This window comes from Emericellopsis atlantica (genome assembly GCF_019669845.1).
Source record: "Emericellopsis atlantica unplaced genomic scaffold F5Z01scaffold_15, whole genome shotgun sequence".
Taxonomy (NCBI): Eukaryota; Fungi; Ascomycota; class Sordariomycetes; order Hypocreales; family Bionectriaceae; genus Emericellopsis; species Emericellopsis atlantica.
In genome coordinates, this window is record NW_025764717.1 from 291,651 (window position 1) to 311,751 (window position 20,101).

General features: G+C 54.4%; 6 protein-coding genes across 6 annotated transcripts; 1 reads left to right on the top strand and 5 right to left on the bottom strand.

The window, feature by feature from the left end:
• The first annotated feature begins 42 nt into the window (after positions 1-42).
• On the top strand, positions 43-1,356 carry F5Z01DRAFT_128847 (concanavalin A-like lectin/glucanase domain-containing protein). The gene is made up of 2 exons (XM_046257553.1): positions 43-683; positions 759-1,356. The coding sequence occupies exons 1-2, from the start codon at positions 287-289 to the stop codon at positions 1,142-1,144; spliced, it is 783 nt and encodes a 260-aa protein (XP_046117722.1). The 5' UTR covers positions 43-286; the 3' UTR covers positions 1,145-1,356.
• Positions 1,357-2,054: 698 nt separating this feature from the next.
• Positions 2,055-3,423, bottom strand: F5Z01DRAFT_674679 (cyclin; the record flags this gene model as incomplete). The annotated part of the gene is made up of 2 exons (XM_046265072.1): positions 2,055-2,231; positions 2,281-3,423. The coding sequence occupies 2 exons, from the start codon at positions 3,421-3,423 to the stop codon at positions 2,055-2,057; spliced, it is 1,320 nt and encodes a 439-aa protein (XP_046117723.1).
• Positions 3,424-5,031: 1,608 nt separating this feature from the next.
• Positions 5,032-6,328, bottom strand: F5Z01DRAFT_128746 (nucleophile aminohydrolase). The gene is made up of 6 exons (XM_046257550.1): positions 6,200-6,328; positions 6,102-6,147; positions 6,033-6,047; positions 5,949-5,983; positions 5,662-5,902; positions 5,032-5,613 (listed from the first exon to the last, which is right to left on the bottom strand). Exons 1-6 carry the CDS (start codon positions 6,234-6,236, stop codon positions 5,277-5,279), a joined length of 711 nt encoding a protein of 236 aa, XP_046117724.1. The 5' UTR covers positions 6,237-6,328; the 3' UTR covers positions 5,032-5,276.
• A 487-nt stretch (positions 6,329-6,815) lies between these two features.
• On the bottom strand, positions 6,816-7,830 carry F5Z01DRAFT_129119 (ERV/ALR sulfhydryl oxidase domain-containing protein). Its single transcript, XM_046257556.1, has 2 exons — positions 7,425-7,830; positions 6,816-7,374 (listed from the first exon to the last, which is right to left on the bottom strand). Exons 1-2 carry the CDS (start codon positions 7,739-7,741, stop codon positions 6,978-6,980), a joined length of 714 nt encoding a protein of 237 aa, XP_046117725.1. The 5' UTR covers positions 7,742-7,830; the 3' UTR covers positions 6,816-6,977.
• Positions 7,831-8,198: 368 nt separating this feature from the next.
• On the bottom strand, positions 8,199-9,331 carry F5Z01DRAFT_623235 (uncharacterized protein; the record flags this gene model as incomplete). The annotated part of the gene is made up of 2 exons (XM_046261310.1): positions 8,199-9,019; positions 9,073-9,331. The coding sequence occupies 2 exons, from the start codon at positions 9,329-9,331 to the stop codon at positions 8,199-8,201; spliced, it is 1,080 nt and encodes a 359-aa protein (XP_046117726.1).
• Positions 9,332-16,647: 7,316 nt separating this feature from the next.
• On the bottom strand, positions 16,648-17,995 carry F5Z01DRAFT_743570 (uncharacterized protein; the record flags this gene model as incomplete). Its single annotated transcript, XM_046266899.1, has 2 exons — positions 16,648-16,722; positions 16,801-17,995. The coding sequence occupies 2 exons, from the start codon at positions 17,993-17,995 to the stop codon at positions 16,688-16,690; spliced, it is 1,230 nt and encodes a 409-aa protein (XP_046117727.1). The 3' UTR covers positions 16,648-16,687.
• Between the last annotated feature and the right edge of the window lie 2,106 nt (positions 17,996-20,101).

A 20,101-nucleotide genomic window follows, 5' to 3' on the forward strand; every position in this document is an offset into this window, starting at 1 on the left:
GCCAGCGTCAGCGGTGATGTCCCCCTATTCGACGCAGAATGTTTCGAAAGCTTCGAAATGGACAGAAATTCGGCCGAATCAACCCAGACGGACAAGAAGCGCTGCGCAGATACGCCCCTGAATAGACCATCATGCGAGGATTCATCGCAGAGGGATTCCAGCGCCAAGACGGCGCTCAGCAACGTTGCTCGGTATTCTAGTACTATATAGTTGGCCTATGTCCATGGACTATTGCAAGTAGACAAGAATCGCAAGAAGCTGTTCACAACATATCTCGGACTTCACTATGTATATCCCACGAGCTCTCATCGTCGCCTTCTTGGCGCCCGTCTGCACCAGTGCTTTGGCCACGCCCAACACAGTCAAACGATCCGCCGCTGCTGAAGTCGAGAATGGTAAATTCATCGTCGACCGGCAGGCCGAGTTCGCCAACCACCAGTCCTGGACCTTTGACGGAAGTGGTATCCCTGAGGGACTTAAAGTCAGCACGTATCCCGTCAACGACCAACGAGGCTTCTACGCGGAGAACGCCGTCGTACGGAACGGGTACCTCGAGCTCATCCAGTCGGCGGGCCCAGACTTTCCTTACCGTGGGGGTGAGGTCGTCACATCTGTGAAGAACATCAAGTATGCCAGTGTGCGTACAGTCGCCATCCTCACGGATACATATGGCACCTGCAATGGTACGTGATCACACGAGCTCGTGATATACATCCAGCTCTCCGTCCGTGCGTGTAGTTGCTAACACCAGAGCCTAGGCATGTTCTTCTACCAGTCGAACACGCAAGAGACAGACATTGAGTGGCTCTCTGACCCCAACAACCTCTCGAATCAGGGCACCCGCAAGCTCTGGCTCACCAACCAGGACACCAACGGCGACGGCAAGACGTACCTTGCCATCGATCCGCCCGCCAACCCTACTACCACCGAGCACGAGTACCGCATCGACTGGACGGAAGGTCGTGTAGCTTGGTTCGTCGACGGCGAGCAGGTGTGGGAGACAAACAAGGATGTGCCCAGTGTTCCAGGTCCCTGGATCTGGAACAACTGGTCCAACGGCGACATTGGCTGGAGTGCCGGTCCTCCCACTCAAGATGCTGTCTTCAAGGTTCGGTCCATCGACATGTACTATAACACTGCTTGAGCGGGTCTTGTGGTCTGTTGTTGGCGGGACTCCTGTACATTTTGAACATGAACGTACACAGATCTTTTGGATATTCCAATCACTTAGCTTCTTGGATCAGTTTAGATATATACGCCACAGTATACAGGAGAAGGTGTCTCCTCCAAAATATGCGGCCGTCTGCTGGTATAGTTTTGCAGTCACAATCACTGTTGGCAAGTCAGATCACCACTGAAGATCAACTGTGAGACATATCTGGAAGTCTATTCCACCATTTCCTCTGACTTTCTACCCCAAACAGATATTAAGCATGTTCAAGTACTATAGTCACAGGATCTGGCGACTTCTTATTAAACTTTAGCTCTGTTAGAATGAGCCAGCACCGGACATTATGAACTTGTATGTAAGTACGCCTTCTGGTGCTCTCTCGTCAATGTATGTATGTACTTTGTCGTCTCCAATTTACGTACACAGGCGGAGAGCCTAGGCGGCTACCACTTACTGATATCACCATTGCTTTGTGTAACCTCGCCTATTCAGCTTGCCCCTTTTGGCATTTGGTCTCGGGGGTGACGAGCACAGCAACTACAAACACGTTTCAAACACGATAACATGGACATCCGATCCGAAACACAGTCGTGAGATCTATTCCTTCATAAGCCGTCAAAGCAGGTCCTTCTACCGTGAACGCCCCCGACGCCCCACGATCATAACATTCCAACGAACCACCCCAGGCTGACATGATATGTACCGTCAGCCCTTTCCATGCATAGTCATTACCACCAACTTGCGTGAGCCTCGCATACACTCTCGCGCACGCGAGAAAGTATGCCGCGTCTAAACAGGGAGTGTACTCCCACGAGCAACCAGCGAGCTCTGCTCTCGCGCCCTTCAAAACGTAGTGTGCCTCCAAACTGAGCTGGACTTGCTCTCATGGCTTTTGATCGCCCGCCACTTGTGCTTGCGAAGCCATCTCGCGTCCGTAGAACTCTACCAGCATGGTAGCGTAGGCCTCCAGTTCCTCGACAGGGATCGCGAGTCGGAAGTCGTTCAATATTAGGAATTGTAGCTCCAGATGATTGAGCTCGGCAAGTGGGAGGCCACCGACCTAAACTGTTAGTATGAGAGCCACTCGTGCGCAGCTGGAAGAGTCTTACCTTAGCGTATCGGGAATTTGTATAAAATACATCCGAGAAGAACTTGCTTGAGCATGTGACGCCCGCAATCATCAACCGATGTATGTTGAAGCTGTCCACAACAAAATATGTTGAAGGGCCATGTCCCAGGGCAGGCACGCCCTCCAGGGCTGGTGTCGAGGCAGCCTTTTCCATATCGTCATCGTCATCCGCAAGGTCGGAATCGGTTTCGTCGCCCGCTTGGGGCTCCCGCACGGGCGTGGCAACCTGGGGATGCTGGAGGCTCACCCCTGATTTCTTTGACTGTGCCTGCGCCATTGCGCTCCGCCCCGCTTCCTCGCTCTTGGCCACCATGTCGTTGACCCGCTCAGTCATGCGATCAAAGTATACGAGTAAACTGAGAAAGACCTCGAATGTGGTAGGACAGTACTTGTGGATGCGAGCGAGATAGCTCAGAATTGTTATTCCCGGCACGTTCTTTCCGTGGAAGGCCAGGACAGAGTGGCTTAGAGGGCTAGACGAGCCCCCGGGCGAATCGCTTGACTGATTGGCTTGCTGCTGGTGTGTCACGTTACGCTGCATGGCGTCGTGTTGCTGGTCGTTTGTCGACGTGATCTTGGTGAGAAGGGCCGCCACCATCTCGATGATATCGTCCACGGGCATCGCACTGATATCGTACTTTGTCTGCTCTAAGGGGTGTTCGTCGGCGCCGGAGCTGGTAAACGTATTCGAGGCGGCGAGCGCTTTGACATGAGCAAGATCGCGCACGTGAACGACGGTGGACCTCATCGCGGGCGGCGAGTTGTCTGAGGAAGAGAGTGGGGGGTTGGACGCAGCTGGCGAGAGCTGCTGCCACGGAGGCTGCGGCGAAGATGTCTCTGCGACTGCTGTGGTCGACATGGTGGAGTCCATGGGCACTTTCTTGGCATCGTCGGCGGGAAGCACGGGAGACGCGTGGGCTGGAGAGGAGGATGAGGGTGGCGAGGGCAGGCGCGAGGCCGCAGAGTCGTCTTTCGTGTGTGATCGTGACGCAGATCGCTGTGGCTGTTGAGGTTCGTGGATATGTGTATAAGAGTGAGGGTGGTGGTGTTGTATAGACGGGTTCGCGATCATAGCGTGGAATCGCGAGGGTTGAGTGATGTAGTCGTTCAGTACAGCTGCCATAGCATTGAGGTAGGTGATGAGGTGGAGGTGCGGGTCTGGGTGTGTGGTTGTCGATGGTATTGTCGGCACGTATAATCGCTTAGCTGACTGCGATGATTTCTGGGCCAAGCGAGGGCAGATTTATTAGGTATGGTGTGTGTTGAGGCGTTTCAGCAGGCCGGTTGTGATGTTGGTCGTCGAGTGGTTCGGGAGATAACGTCGTACTTGGCTGAGGACGAGGGGCAAGACGTAATGCGGGCGAGGCCTCACGAGTGAAATGTTGCTACACAATCAATGACTGAACGCGCAAAAGAACAGGTCAAAAGAAATAGGAGAAGAAAGTATCGCAATGCAATGCCGTGTGCTGGGTATCTCTGGGGCACTGCGATGTTGTCGTGGCCGTTGCTCTGCTGTTGTTTGGGTTGGGATTGGGATTGGGATTGGGATTAGGACGAGCCGGACTGGTGGATGCAGGGCGGCGGCGGGCACGGGCAGGGAAAAGACGGTGATGGAGTAGGTGGCAGTGACAGGCTTGGGGCTCCACTCCCACCTACACTGGCACTGCAAGTTGGAGGCCCCGAACGCATCGATTCTGCCAGATGTGGTAGCAGATGCCGACAAATTCTCGGAGTCGGGACTGCCTTTTGCCTCACCAACTTTGGCGATTCATCAAGGACTGGAAGGCTGCCATGCTGCTCAGACAAAGCAGAACAAACCCCCATGCACGGTGACGGCGATGATGGTGATGAGCGCCCATTCCATGCGGATGCACTGGTCAACTGGCCTCGCCCACGTCATCGGCTTCAAGTTGGCTGGCAACGGCGGGCCAGTTGGTCCATTCCAGCGTGCTCACATAGGTATTCAGGGTCAAAGACGAGGTGAGATAAATGCTGGACTTACACAAAAATGCCCAGAGGACTGCCATTCGGCGACGTCCAATTTCGCTTCGAATCGCACTGGATCTCTTGTCGGCCGTCGCAGCCAAAGGCTAGCCCCGAAGCTCCAAGATAAAATGCAAGCGTTCGAGACCTCAGCTCCGAGCCTCCAACAGAATTTCAGGGTTCAGGGACTCGAGCTGTAGCGTCGGCGACCTAAGATAGCCGCGCCCGGATCCAGTAACCCTGCACCGGTTGGCTTATTCTTTGACGACTCGCGTCTGTTTCTTGAAGCCTGTGTCGCGCGCTCTTCACCAGCTCCCTGACGTCGGCTCCTTGGGTGGGGGATGTTTCCGTGGCAAACCCCTCAGCGCCAGTTGCGCCGGTCTCGAGCCACTTCTGGTGTTGCGCCCAATTCTTGCGCGCTGCGAAGCTATGAGACGCGGCGAAAAGAGGAAGAAAAGGATCAAGAACAAGTGTTTGCAATTCAAGAAGCGTCGCCTCCGCATATTTCTATGCCAGCTGCAGTCCAGTCGCTCTTGCCTTGCCAATCCCCCCGATAGACCCGTTATCGGTCTGGGTAGCTTAGCAGCCAAGGCCCTGCCCACGTGGGCCGCCTAGTGGTCCTGATACTGGAGATGCATGCCTCCATCGTTGATCGCACGCAAGAAGCGATGCGACGCATGTCTTTTGCTTCTACACGTTCACCGATAGTTTCAGGAGATCTTTCAAGGTCAAGGTCAACTCGCTAGCGGTGAGTGCTCAAGAACGTGGCCGGCAGAATTCTCCATGTCCTCTCCGAAGGCACGCGGCGGACGGATAGGCAATTGGTAACGCAAGTCATGAAACTCAAAGTAACCACGTTGGCGTAGACACGCCTTCTCATACGATCCTGCAAAAGGCACATGCGCAGCAGTGACACGTCAGAGCCACGACTTTCAGCTCTTTTTCTGATTGATGCTGCTCTATGATGGAAGACGCGCATGGTTGTCCATCCCCTTACATTTTCTGGGGCTTGTCATCCGTCGGCTTGCTGTAGTCGTCGTCTGGCGTGAACAACCATCTCTCGACGCCTCGCGCCGTCAACACCGCCAGACGGATGACGCCACCAGAGCTGCCGTCATTCCTGATCGCCTCCCGCACGCTCTCCTTCACGTATTGGATGGCCTCCTTCTCCTCCATGTTCTCTCTCCAGTTCCTGTAGCAAAGCGCCCGGATGTAGGTCGAACCCGAACCGCTAATCGCCCATGGCTCCTTGTGCAATGATCCGCCAAGGGGTACCTGGTATACCTCGCCGCCGTATCGTGGGTGCCAGCCGGCAACAAGAAGCCCCGCCCTAAGTTTGTCAGAATATCTGCTCTTGGAATTGGGAGGCTATACCCACGAGAGCATGTCCTTGTTTGCATAGCAGATCTCCGCCAGGATACTCGCTGCTTGTCCGGTCGTAGCTCGCTCGCCGTGGTGCACCGCATGCTGGTCGAGATGGCGCTTCACAATGTCTGCCACAGCCTGCGTGTCGGCGGCTGATCCTGAGCGGCAGCACCAGATGTTGTCGTCGATCATTGTGAGCTTGTCTGTCACGCGGTTGGCGATGACGGGTCCTGTGGTTGTGCGGGAATCGGCGCCTAGTCTGTCAGCATAGGCCGGTTTCGAGGATCTTCCCTGGCATACCTAGAATGACACCGTCCTTGAAGGTAACTGCCATGCTATCATCCTATTAGAACATCGGCCGTGCTGGGAATCGGTGGGACGAACATTGTGGTACCCAAGCTGCAAGATGTTAGCGAACCGACTCAACGTGGAAACGAGTCCAGGAGCAATTACTCAACCTCGCCCGCCTTGAGGGCCTGCATATCAACGTGAATGCCATCTGAGCAGCCCGTTAGAAAGTGATCGTAGGTACTGCCCGCAGCTGGACTTGCCTGCGTTCAGCACGCCTGCGCTGCGACCATAGGCCATGATTGCGGTTCGTGTCGGGACTCGGGAATCTTTCGTTCGTCTGCACAGGTCCGGGGTTGTGGCAAGCTCGCTGTTCGTCAATGTAGAGAGAATGTCGTATGCTTCGTGGGGTTGTAGCTCGGGTTTGGGTCGATGATGGAGCTCAGGCAGCTCCTCGACGCGCAGGCCCGCCGCATGACATCAGTCACGTGATGAGCTGTGCAACAAACATGTCCGGCGCATGAACGGGCTGGCCAAGATTTGCCCAGTACTTTCTCAAAGATCATTTTTCCATAATTAGTCTAATAGAATTTGAATGGGGTTGGCTAGGTACTTATTGTTCCAACTATCAGAGGTTGTTGGCGCAGCTTGTGCTATGGAGAACTGGCTACCCTGTTCATCTGTCTTCAAGCTTCCTTGTGAAGACGATCCACGTTGAATGATGTGAAAGCCGACTGTTGCAAATACTCCTTAACTTGCGTGTAGCATAAGCGTTTTCCACTGTGTAGTAAACTGATATTGCCACCTGCTCGAGGTGCCAAGCAGTGAAGTAGGGCCTCGTGCCGTCCAGCAACTATCAACGGAGCAAGGGTGCCCAAGAAAATCAATAATTAAAGCCGGCGTGGTGTGGTATCCAGGCCGCGTCACGCTGAAAATGATAGTAGTTATGCAAGATCATGGGACTGCCTAGTCTCTGCATGACGTTCGTAACATATACGTCGTATTTTCTAGGTGAAAATTCCAGGAACCAACTCTCTCTGCCTATGACTTTTTCTCCAGCTTCAGCTCAGTATTCTCTTGGGGCTCCTCAGGTGTCTGCCCCTCCTCGCTCTTTGCGCCCTCCTTACCTTCTTCGCCACATCCGCAGTCGTAAAAGTCGCCAATATTGTTGCAGTCGAAAATCTCCTTCTCCAATCGCTCATTCACGAGGTTGTGCGCAAAGCATAGCCACCCCGCGGCAGCGTTCCTGCTGCTCGTCTGAGGAGGGTATTCGGCAAGGAGCTGGCGGAAATGCCGCGCGCAGTCGCCACAGGGATAGAGTCGACCGAACAGATGAATGAAGGTCTCGAGAGCGGTGCGGTCGGAGGGGGTCGGGTTCTCTGGGAAGCGTGCGGCCATGGTGTGCAGGAATTTCCACGTCGCGCGGCCAAGCTCGGCCCTGTGGACAGTTAGCAAGTCAATCGGGATGCGAGCGCTGCATGTACTTACTTGAGCGTCGCATTCTCCAGCTTGGGCGCAATGCTCTCTCCTTCCAAGATGCCTGCTGGCAGGGCCTCCATATCTACCGCGAAACTTGGCTGATCAACAGCCTCAGGCACAGTCTTCAAAGGCTCAGATTCCAGAGGCTCAGACTTCAAAGGCTCGGCCTTCAGAGGCTCAGCCTGCATCTGCGAAGGTACATAGTTGGGGTCGCGGTTGTAGCCCGCATAGCCGCTGCTGGGCGACGAAGAGAAGAGATACGAGATGCTGAAAAAGACGACGAGCGCGAGGACGACTGTCAGCGCCAAGTTCGAGCGACGAGCCATGCTGAGCGCGAAAATGTAAAGACGAAGCAGAGCGCTATAATGTGAATTGTCGCAAACAAAACAGAAGGCCGTTGTGATCTAAGATGATACCATGGAGTCGCGAGAGGAGGAGGCGACGCAATCGCCCAGTCGCCTGATGAGCTGAGGTCGCAACAAGGGGTCTTGGACTCTTGGCCAAGATGGTCTGTGCCCGTAGAATTGTAAGGCGACTTAAAGTGCCCCACTGCTCAATCGGCGGGGCTGAGTTCCGGCGGCGTCGGCCGGGTTGGACCCTGAATCCCGGGCGAGGACATGTGACTGTGACGAGCATAAATATTAAAAGTGTACCTCGCCATACATCATTGCCAGTATTCGCGCTGCGTGTAAACAGAGACTGAAACCTGAGTCTATGTGCGAGGGTGTCGCGATGCTTATGACATGGTCAGACACCATGATTAGTACTAAAAGGGTCAGGAAGTCAATTGATTAAATTCATGTGTACGACACGACTGAAGGAAAGCCATACAAAACACACCGGCCCAATTAGAATGTTGGGAGAGGGAAGTTGACATGCCTCTTTCGTGGAAGCAGACTTTGGTAGAGAAATACTTAGTCGCTTTTCTGGCGACCCTGGTCCACCTTCTCGGCGGCCCGGATCTTGTTTGTTACATCCGACATGTGTACGATAGGGGGGAGTATAAGGTCCTGAGAAACTAGTCAGATAATCTGAATGGGGCTGACGGATACAAGAGAGAGAAAACAATACCCAGATAGTCGCCCAGCCGAATGTTGAAGCCAGCCAAGTGAAAAGTGCATTTCCTCCCGCCCAGAGATGCATCTTGGGACTTGGTCGGATCGCGTTGTTAACAACAATCTCGGCATACATATCCACATCCATGGCACTTTTACCAAGCTCCGTTCCCGCCAGTGCTGGCTCGATTACATCCTTTGCTGGGTAATAGAGAGAGCTCTCGGGTAGCTTAGGTGCAGTCGCAAGGTTGTCAAAGAACTTTGTCTTCACTACACCCGTGGTGACGAGGATGGCCCGGACTCCCCAAGGCGATAACTCGAGGCGCATCTGGTCGGTCAAGATGGCGACGGCAGCTTTGCTTGCACCGTAAAAGCCCTGCCATGGTAGTGGCATGTTGCCAACCACGGAGCCAATGTTGATAATGGTTCCTTTCGCGGCAATCAGAAGCGGCGCGAATGCTTGAGTCACCGCAACGACAGCGAAATAATTGACGTCAAACATCTGCTTGGCGACAGCCATGTCCGATTCTAGCAGAGGCATGCTGTACCCTACCAAAGAGTAAGCTTTTACCAATAAACCGAATCAAATCTTCGAGACTTACCTGCACCCGAGTTGTTGACGAGGAAATCCAGGGATCCACCCGTTGCAGCCTTGACGATTGACACTGCTTTTTTGATCGACCCTTGGTCGGTGACATCTAGCTGCAGAGTCTCGAGGCCAGCATCCTTGAGGTGTTCAACTTTGGCGGGATTGCGAGCGCTTGCGAAAACCCGAAGCCCTTTCTTGTGGAAGGCTTGCGCAAGGGCATCGCCTATTCCGCCTTCACTGCAGCCTGTGATGAGAACCGTCTGTTGGACCATGTTGGCGATTGGTATTTAAAAGCTTGAATTGATGAGTTCTACGGCAAGTAGGAATCTTGGTTTGCTACGCATTTACATGTATACATATAAATCCAAGAACCGGAAGAAAGGCCATGAGCATTGCGCTTCCGTGGATTAGCAATCAGTTCGAATTAAGCTCTGGAGCTACCGTCATCGATGTAAGGCGACGCTAACTCTAATTGTTGTTCCTCAAAAGTCAATGTGACTAAGGTATTGTGGCGTCGTCAGACCGTTGAGAACACGTCTGACTGCACTGTTGTGGGAGCGTAACGGTTCGTGCGACGAGTACATTGTTATGAAGGGCAATCTCATAGCGAGCATTCAGATCGTCGGACAAAGTGTGCACCAACTTTTAGTACTGGCTCTGCCATCTGATTTTGAGCCCATCAACTATGCCAGTTCTATTCTTATCTATGGAGGCTCCACCGCTTCCGGGACCCTGACGATCTAGTTCGCCAAGCTCTGCGTCTATCTGCTCGCCCCACAATACCTCAACCTCGTCCGTATGTAGGTAGCTTTGGCACAGACGCGGTCTTCGACTACGAGCCTTGAACTATATCCATGGACGCAAGAATGAAAGAAGAACGGATAAAAAGATTGTTTTTGAACACACGTTTATGAAGTCGGTCCGAATCTTCAGTGATGAGATCATGAATTCGTTCGCTGTCAGTGGCCGAGTCAATCGGGCACGCGCGAGGCAGCACGGATAGCTTGGGCGCTATACTGGCCGGAAGGGTCTTTTCCAGCGCCCAAGGTAGCTAGTAGCCATTCTTGAAAAGCCTGATGTTACGTAGTTAGGCGGAATGATGAGTGATCATGTCGAACCTCGACTCGAGTTATTGGTGCTCAGCTGTCTGACGATGAGATGACGATGAGACGACTATCCACATCAAGCATGCGCCACGGCTGCTTGGTGAATTAGCTTATTCAACAACTTGCGTGACCGCCATGGTTCATGTTATTTGGCGTCAATTGGCTGCATCATCCACTTCGCAGAGGAAGTATATACCCTTCGCACCAGTAACCTACCCTATACTCGACTAGTGCGCCATCGTGTAACAGTCGTCAGACCTGCTGTCCCAAAAGAGGACACTGATGACCTACTGTAGAGCCGGATGGCAAGATTATCATGTTTTTCCAAAGATAAATGTCTCCTGCAGACAAATCGAGACATCTACCTGAACGCATGATGTGGACTAGCGGAATCAGAATTCCCGTCTCCAGCGGAGCCGTCACTGATCATCACTACTTACGTAGCGATCTTTGTGCAGAGGCGCCAGAGGATCGAGGGAACAAATACCCAGTAACAGCACCCGACGTGTGCGAGCGACGTGGAGGCTGAGCTGTTTCGGAGCCACATACGCCCACTGCGATCATTTATGTCAGGACATTCCACCAGATCACCTGCTCCAGCGAGTCTCAAGCAACAGGCATATGTACGCGAGCCTCGAGCGCGTACCACTTGCCTTGGCTTTGTGACACACGCGGGAATGTCAGTGGCGAGTGGCTGTCATCTGTTAGTCAGCTTCACATCACGCGTTGAGCGGTGCGCGTCGTCCGTGTCGTAGCCCAAAAGGCGGGACTGGTATGGTATGGCGGGGTGATGGACTGACGCGCGCGCGCGCAAACAGGTTTGCTTGCATTCCTAAAGATGGGCACTTCCGATGATGAAAAAGGACTTGGAGCGATGATGGAACGATTTCGACAGAGCCGCACATCGATCTACAGCTGCTCTTATAGATATGCAGAGTCAAAGCGACCTTGACGGTCACGTGCTAGGCGTTAAACGACACAGACTTTGCGGGTAGCTTTTGCACACGTGGAGGCGCTGCAGCGCTCCTGGAGCTTAATCAACACACAGTTCAACAGTGCTGGGGCGGGGAACTGCCGGTGTCTTTGCCACAAGTTAGGGGACTCCAGCTGCTCTCCCTACGGTACTTGGCGCATACTTAATCGGAAATTGTGGCGGTCGTTGATTGTTGCATCCCGTGTAGGTACGTACTCCGTAGTGTTGGTAAGGAAACGGTGGACTGAAATGAGCGCCAGATAAATCAATTGGCAGAGCTACGTACATGATTCGAGCGATTTCTCCCAACTTACCAAATGTGGTCGCTGCGGTCCTACGCAGTCGGGCACTGGCGGCACTTGGTCCTAGACTCCCAGTCCCAGCAGATCGACCCTTTCTGCCCCCAGTTGGCAGTATTTCAGCAAATCCCTCTGCCATCTGGTATAATACCGGCAACCTGGCCGGATTGTCGACGCAAATCATCAAAAGACAACCTCTGTGGTTTTTGTCGTCTTCTCTCCCCCATCGCAATCGGGCGCTAAGGTCGGACCAGTCACTTGGTGGGACAGTCTGCGACCAGCCAGCCAATGATCTGCACTGCTTGCTGCGTTTCCCCTGACACGGTGGCCCCGGTGCCGCATGGAAGCCAGAAAGGGCTGTATTTGAGGAGTACTTGACCCAAGCTGTGGGCTAGCAGCAGATAAAAAGTATATCTCTATCGCCGTTCCTGGATTGAGGCGCCGCGACTTCACACCCCACAACGCCATGATGGACCTGGACCCGCCAAAGTAATTTCCAGCCAGGGGCCGTTCAATCTCGTTTTCACCGGCAGCTACTCGTTGTAGGCTGACAGGCTGACAGGCTGGCAGCAGGCGACGAGAATCATGAGAGGCTCGCAGCAAAGACGCGCCTGGCATGAGTTGATCATATCGAGAGTCGTCTCGAGGAGGCGGCAAGAAGCAATGCTGCTAAGAAGGGGACATGAGACTTCATAGAACCGGATGCGCATCCGAATGTCTCTAGCTGACGCGTGCCCTCCATTCTTCAGCAAGTACGGAGCGCTACGTACTGTAGAACACGTTTGCGCTGATGAGCTGCATGTCTGTCTGTTGTGTTGCAACGTGTCGGTGGGCACTCGCTGCGTCGCAACTCGCAACCGCCGCCAGCCCAACTCAAATCTCCACCATCGCGGTTCTGAGCGTTCCAACCATGGGCGATTGTGAGACGAAACGAGACGGCCATTATCGAACATTGCCAATACTATCAAGCCACGGCTCTCTTCACTGAAGATGCTGAACCTGACACAGGCGTTCATGGTGGGGATTGCTAGTGCGGTGGTGAGAGCTGCAGGCTAAGAATAACTGCTCGGGATTCTGCCTGATTTATGAGGCCTCTGATCGACTCGACTACCACCTGCCCCTTGCGCCCCCCTTCACGTACACCCCCTTGTCTCTTTGTGTTTCCAACAGCCTCCTGTACGCATTCTTCTGCATTTCGGTCCTCACTTTCGCTGGCGCTCTTTGCGAGGCCTCTGTCGCTCATTTTCAACCACGGTTTCGCCACCGCCAACTGCCGTTACACTGCTGTCATCTCTCGCCTTTGCGCAGCGCTGCCTTTTGAATCTTTCCCGCTCCGTCAACTGACTGTAAGTCAATCTGCTCGTACCAGGTAGCCACTGGCCTGTAGCTACCCCTGCCCATCCTGCTCCCTCGTCCTCTCCAAAGTCAGGGCGTCCAACAGTGTCCACCTGTTTGTCACACCCTGTCCACGCCCCCGGTCGAGCCCAGTAGGCGAGCAGCGCACGCCGCACGCACGCATCCTCCCAACACATCCTCTTCTGGTCCCTCCCACTGCCGACGTCCTTCGCTCACCTTCCTTCGCTCGCTGCAACCCGACTGACAAGACAAGCTCCCTCCTCCAGGCGACGTCGTTTCCTTCACTTTCAACCAGCGCCCACCGCGCGTGCGATTGTCTTATGCCGCGGATCATCGACTGGTTTTCGAGCGTTTCCCATTGACACGATTGGATGAAATCGAGTTCCGTCTCATTCGACCGTTCAACGCCTCGCTCACACAAGACCACGATTCCGACTTGCTTATTGCTCTGACGATTTGCCCGACGGCGTGATTGCTTTTCTCCCTCGACGAATTTCGTCAAGTCGCTCTTTTCACACATATATCCCGTACATATCGTACAAGTAAGTGGAAGCTGCGCCTACCGTGCTTGTGGACGACTTTGCTGACGTATCGTCACTAGACAACATTCGTTACAAGACCTCAGGTCTACATACATTCGTTCTACAAATTGAACATACAGTAAGGGAGCTTGTCAGCTTGTATGAGTCTGCTCACTGACAAGGGCAGTACAACGCGCAAAGCGTCAACGACACTCGCTTATACATAACTACTACAAAATGCAGACGAAATCATGGGCGCTGGCTACGGCCCTTGCCCTCACTTTGTCGGGAGTCTCCGCCGAGAAGCCTCGTATCTACTTTCCGCGTCAGGTCCAGCGCCAGTTCGACAATGCCACCAGCAGCGCTGAGCCTATCACAACCCGCGGCGGCCTCCTCGACCCCCTTTTGGATCCTGTCCTGGGTGGTGGCGACTCGACAACAACCGACGATGCGACTCAGACCGACAACGGAGATGATGGCATCCTGATCGGACCAACTGGCATCATCAACCTCCCGGGGCTCATTGGCGACGAGACCACATCATCGACACCCACGCGCAGTCCCACTGTGGCCAAGACATCTTCAGATGTGAAGGACGACAAGACCAGCGTGACAAAGACTGCCGACACGTCTGATTCCACCAAGGAAGACACCGTGAGCGAGAAGACAGCGGAACCCACGTCCACCAAGGACGGCCTTCTCGACCCTATCCTGGACCCCATTCTTGGCTCCGAGTCGACGACGCAGACGAGCGCCACCGGGTCAGGAGAGTCTTCCGGAACCGTCACAGCTGAGCCGACGGCAACTGCGACAAGTGACGAGGACAAGGTGACGGAGGCCTCTTCTTCCACCGAGGGCGGCCTGCTCGACCCCGTCCAAACATTGATCAGCGACATTGTGGGACCTGGCGATTCTTCCACTACCGTTGACCCGAGCGCCAATGCTACCGAGCCCACTCAGACCGGGACCGAACAAACCTCGGAGGCGACGGACGCTCCCACACAGCTTCCCACGACGACCAAGGGCGGTCTTCTGGACCCCGTTGAGACTTTGATCAGCGATATTGTTGGTCCTGCCTCATCCACATCTTCTGCGCCCATTGTCAGCGAGACCGACAGTGTCAGCGAGCCGTCCTCTACCAATGGCGACATTGTTAGCGGGATTCTGCCCTCGCTGACACTGTTCCCACCTGAGTCTACCACGACCGATTCGGTGGCCACTGATTCTGCTTCGGTGTCGGAAGAGCCTACTGCTACCACGACAGGTCCTCTTATCCCTACTGATGTCACTTTGCCCCTGCCTGGTGATGGTACCACCAGTACCGCATCAGGTGAACCCACGGTCCCAACAGACCTCCCTGGCAACGGCACCGTCACAGATCTGCCACCCTCGACAGATGTTCCCACCGATATTTCCACCGACGTGCCCACTGATGTGCCCACCGCCGAGCCAACGAGCATCCCTGGCGAGTCCACTCTGGAGCCTGTTCCCATCGGTAATGCTACGCAGACAACCGCCGAGCTCCCCCCTTCCACCCCTGGCTCATCGCTACCTTCTCTTGTCCCCACCACTCAAGTGGACGAGGAAACGCCCGTGTCGACACCTGCGTCTTTGGTGCCCGTGCAGCCTACGGAGAAGCCAACGACGTCTGTCGTAGAAGAGGAGCCCACGGCTTCGGAGGTACCAACGGCTACGGAGGTCAGGGATCCCGTGACCAGCATCCAGCCCACGGCGACTTACACCAACACCAACGACTGGCTTCCCACGACAATTGTAGCTGATCCTACTACCTTCGTCTACACTCGACCCACCGAGGAGCCCACGGGCACATCTACGCAGACCTTGCCCAACAACATTCCCAAGAAGATTCTTCCCAAGAATCCTGTCAATGATGCTCCCGATGGCACCGTTCTCATCAACATCGGTTTCAAGTACCCGCTCAACTACAACCACGTTGCCAAGAACACGGTTGCCGCGGCGCAGATCTTCCAATTGCTTCCTCAGGCTCTGTCAACTGCCGGCAAGATCAAGTCGGACAAAGTCTCCGTGTCTATGCTGGTGCCCTACGATACGCGTGACAAGTGGGGATTCGTCACCACCCTTGCCAAGGTCTATTACCCTGAATCTCTTCTCGACCAGCTCAGGATGGACATTGACGATCCCAACTCGCTCGTGTACAACACCAAGAAGGTCGTGGTTAACGAATTGACTGCCGACATCGAGCCCCGCATCGATTTCTTCGGTAACATTACCGGCGACGACGGTGAAGCCAGCCAGGGCCAGCAAACGGGCTCGAACTCGGACAGCAACGACGACAGCAACAACAACTCCATCGACTCTGGTGACAACAACACGAGTACCGGATCCTCCAAGGACCAGGCTACCACTGCCGGTATTGCCGTTGGTGCCTTTGGTCTTGCTGCCCTCTATGGTGGCGCCATGTTCATTGTTGCCCGCCGCTACAAGCGCAAGCGTCAAGGTCACCGCCGTACGAGCTCGGTCACTGGCAGCGACGCCTCCTCCGACATGCAGTACACCCGCAATGGCAGCCCCGCCATGATGGGTGGTGCTCTCATGAGCCAGGACATGTCTCACTACGGTGCCGCTGGCCAACGCGAACGTGACAGCCACGGTAGCGGTCCTTCTGCGCGCACCGCCAACATCTCGGCGCCCGTCGCCACGGAGAACTCGCTCGGCTGGAACTAGAAGTCGACCGGCACTCCCCTTCTCGAAGCCAACCTCTGCACCATTCTTTCTTACCTACACTTCGATACCCTGAGGGAGGGTCCGCGAGCGGTCCCCTCTGCCTCGGATGGATCTGAACTTTTGAGTTGCCGCGCTCGCCAAACAACCTACCGAAATCGCGCTCATCTGGCTCCGCACTCTCCCTGCGTTCCCTTTTTCTTTTTTTGTTTAGCATGACTTTGACGATGACCCGTGCATTGTCTGGTCGGTCACCTTTCTCCTGCCACAGTTGCGACTTATCTATCTTGGGATACACCATATTCTTAGTTGGATATGTACACTGCGGTTGATCTTAATCATTTTTTTTTATCTTGTCTGTGAAAAGAAGTGGATGATGTCCGTCATTGGATAAGAAGACACGCGCCTCTTCCTACTTCGAGGCCAACACTTTTCTTTTTCTTCGTGGTGTTCTTAGAGGATTGGAGGAAGACAATGGCGCGTGTGATTCGGGGGTTCGGGGCTGCCTTTCTTGTGCATACTTCAGGATGGGAGTGGTGGCGGTCACCGGATCCCCTGGTGGGGTTTGTGTCCGTGTGTGTAGGTTCGTATAAACTGTTGTATAGACAATCGAACCAGTAAACAAAACATATATCGGGAATCTTTGTGTGCATCCATCGCAATTCGACATCTATCTATGGCCCCCTCGACCTCGCCCTCGACCGCCTCGAAAGCCATCATATGGGCCGCCCCATCTGTCTCCTCCCCTGCCACGACCTCTCCCCCTTCCTCTCCCACGATAACCGCCTGTATCTTCTCTGTGAGATGGTCCCGTGGGATGTTGCGGCGGCGGCGGGATAGGCTCGTCAACCTCGACCTCGTACTCCTCAAAGTCCTCAGTGAAGTATGTCCTCACCGTGTCGCGCTCTGCACCGGCTGCTTCCGGGTCAAACACAAACCGCATGGTGCTGTCCTGCCCCTTTGGTTTCAGCGATGTCCCCGACGAAGCCGGTGTGGCGGGTGACGTGACCGAGGGTGTGTGGGCGTCGCTCGCGTCCTCGCCGTTCATCACCGACGGCGTGGCCTCGCAGCGTGGGCAGTAGGGCGACAGATGGCGCGGCATGTCCTTGCTTTCGAGGTCGCGGTTGAGTTTGATCTTGATGTCCATCAACAGTTGTATGTCAAACTGTGTCCCGAGGCGGGTGGACTTGGGATGCTGGATGTACAGGTCGAGGAGGTCGAGGATGGTCTCCATGACGGCGGGACGGGAGTATTGGCGTTTCGACTGGCCAAAGTCGATGGCGCGCTCGACGGTGGCGGGATCTCCGCCCAGGAGGCGCGCGGTGAGCTCGACAATGGCCATGACCATGGAGAAGGTGGTGCGTTTGATGGGGATAAAGGTCTTGTACATGTCGATGCTCATGGCGTAGGCCGTCGCGAAAAAGGGCTGGCCTGTGGGATCGTCTCGCGCCAGGACATGGCGGATGGTCTTGACGAGAAGTTTCTGGGGGTACCGCGTTCGAAAGTCGAACCCAATGGTCTCCAGGATCAACCTCTCCAACCCTATGATGACCTTGCTCGGTCCCTCAAAGACCTTGTCGTCCGGCGCGAGCGGCTTGTCGGGGTTCTTGATGTTGTGCGCCGCGGCGAGGATCTCCCGGCTTTTCTTGATGGTGTCCTCAACCTTGCAGGCGACGAAGAGGCTGGCCATGGCGGCATCCTGGTAGCTGTAGTCGGCGTCGCGAAAGGACAGACGGAAGCGGTGAAAGTAGATGCATGACGTCGCAAAGGTGCGCACGGGCAGCTGCAGATGCGTGCGTACAGAGTTGAGGAGGGACACGCCCTGGAGACGATGGATGTCCTCGCGGGACGAGACGAGCGAGCGGACGATGGCATCTGGGGTGTACTGGTTCGAGGAGCGGATGTGGCCTGGGTGAGGGCCTACTTTGACGGGTTTCGCGTGGTCGCCGTTCGACTGGCGCTCGGTTGGGGGAGGCATGATGCCTCGCAAAGGCGCTTGTGGCTGTCGAGGCGGACACTCTTGGATTGGGTCAGGACTCGGGAAGAATGCGACGAGGCTGTTGTCTGTCGGCGCTGTCGATGGGAAGTGAACAAAGGCGATCTCGTCGGGCCGCGGATTTTTCACTAAAGCTCTATCTGGGTCGAAGGGTTGCGAACAAATAGTACGTGCGGTCGTCTACGTTGGTGGGACGCGTCGAGCTGGGATCTGGCAGTATCGCGATAATTTCTGGCGTTGGCGAGGCTGCGATTTCGCCAGTGACGAAGTGCAGCAGTAGCTGGCAGAAGCTAAATTCGCACTGTGTATACACCAGCAAATGGCCCCGGCACAGTGCGCCATAGCTCATCCCTAGGAACGGCATAATGGCGCGGCATGCTGCCTTTTGAACTTATGTTCACTATGTGATAAACTGGGAGATTATTCTAGAGGTCGTGTCAATCTCAACGCGGTTACAGCAGAATGCGCTGGCTGTTTGGGACTAAGGGTACGTAATGAATGATACTATCACAACCTCAGCGAAAACCATGTCAAACAAATTGACCAACGACAAAAGCGCGACGGCAAGGAAGCCCCTCAGGTATAGTTTATATTGAGCTTTGAATAGTGTGGTATATGAGAGCTCAAACCTCTGGCCTTTACGATCCTGAAAGCCTGGCTCAAATCTTCGTGTATATAACTCCCAAACGCCAGGACCTTGATAATTTGGACGAATGATTTCCCTCAGCCCATAATCGACGACCTATCCATAATGCTTCATTTGTGATCTTTTGTCTGTTAGTCCAAAGCACAGCAATAGAGAATGAGCGACGAAATATGGCAAACACTGTCGGGTGAACTCAGTGCATGATCACGAGATATCCTTTTCCAGTCGAACGTTGGAAAGTGCACGAATAACATTTCGATGAACTGGCAGGAAAGCAGAGATAGCTAAATCAACTTACTTTGTTTCAAACTTCATTCCATATCCGTCGACGAGACTGTCGGGTGGAAAGGAATCAAGCCGCTGTTCTCGCCAATGAGAGGGAACAAAGGCATCGACGCGGCCATGGCAGCGAATGAAGCCACGAGGAGAGTTGAGAAGTTCATCTTGGCAAGGGTCGTTGTGTGGTAGATAGTTTGGCGTTGTAAGTCGATTTGCTTGGCAATAAGTCGAATTCGCTGGGTCCCTGGAGCCTGCCAAGAGATGCCAAGATTGATGTAGTGAAAGAAGAACTGGAGATGTGTGAAAGTTGGAACGATAGTGCTGTACGTGAGCTTGTCAAAGAAAGAGTGCGGTAATGATTGATTGTTTGAAATGTGTAGAGAGTGAGAAAGAAGAAGAAAAACGACAAAGCACCAGCAAAGAGGGAGAGATCTACTACATAGTCAGATGCCCACACGCGCGGCCGGCTCACTTGAGCGGGCTAATATCTCAAACTTCTGGAGCCTCAAAGCCTCCTCCTGGGGTGACGCAGCCAGTTCCGTACGCAAAGCTGCGGTTAGCACCTAACAGCCATCCCCTGGGAGATCTTGGTGCTGCGAGCTTGCGATCGACTGGTGATCGATGGGGCGAGCACTGCCTCTCGGCGAATGGCACGGGCGCATCGACGGCAACGCGGCACTTGCTATCGGTTTACTAGCGCAGCAGAAGCGCCGGGTTCTCTCCTGTTTCAGAAATCAAGGGCAGACATAGGTCCAACGGTGGCGCTGGTCGCGTAATCTCGAACGCAAGACCATGTGTTTCGAGTGTACAGGGTCGACGTGGCCCGGTGGGCGGACGTCGGGAGTGGTCTCGAAGTGGCAGTGCGGCATGTCACTTTCGGCGCTTGGAGCGTCCTCGTTTGATGAAGATTGAAGAATATCAGGTAGGCAGAAATGGCTGCGTGGTCGTTATCATTACGATTAATAGCAAACGCCAAACGCGACAAAAACCGATGCTCACTCGGTTGTGCGACGTTTCTGGACTGAGCAACGTCAGATCACGTGTGCGGCACCTGCCGAGTCGTTGTTTCCCCATCTGGAGTATCGAGTGGACTCTGGACGGACTCTGGCTGACGCATTCGTATCTCGATCATCATCAACTCGCCTAACCCTCAGGGCCTCACC

Excerpts from the sequence above, each read along its gene's own strand:
- F5Z01DRAFT_129119 (XM_046257556.1), bottom strand. The coding sequence starts at position 7,741 with ATGGCTCGTCGCTCGAACTTGGCGCTGACAGTCGTCCTCGCGCTCGTC. Across the intron at positions 7,375-7,424 it reads CTGGAGAATGCGACGCTCAA|GGCCGAGCTTGGCCGCGCGA; the intron begins GTAAGTACATGC and ends AACTGTCCACAG.
- F5Z01DRAFT_128847 (XM_046257553.1), top strand. The coding sequence starts at position 287 with ATGTATATCCCACGAGCTCTCATCGTCGCCTTCTTGGCGCCCGTCTGC. Across the intron at positions 684-758 it reads TACATATGGCACCTGCAATG|GCATGTTCTTCTACCAGTCG; the intron begins GTACGTGATCAC and ends ACCAGAGCCTAG.
- F5Z01DRAFT_128746 (XM_046257550.1), bottom strand. The coding sequence starts at position 6,236 with ATGGCCTATGGTCGCAGCGCAGGCGTGCTGAACGCAG. Across the intron at positions 6,148-6,199 it reads CGCAGGCGTGCTGAACGCAG|ATGGCATTCACGTTGATATG; the intron begins GCAAGTCCAGCT and ends CGGGCTGCTCAG. Across the intron at positions 5,903-5,948 it reads CAAGGACGGTGTCATTCTAG|GCGCCGATTCCCGCACAACC; the intron begins GTATGCCAGGGA and ends CTGACAGACTAG.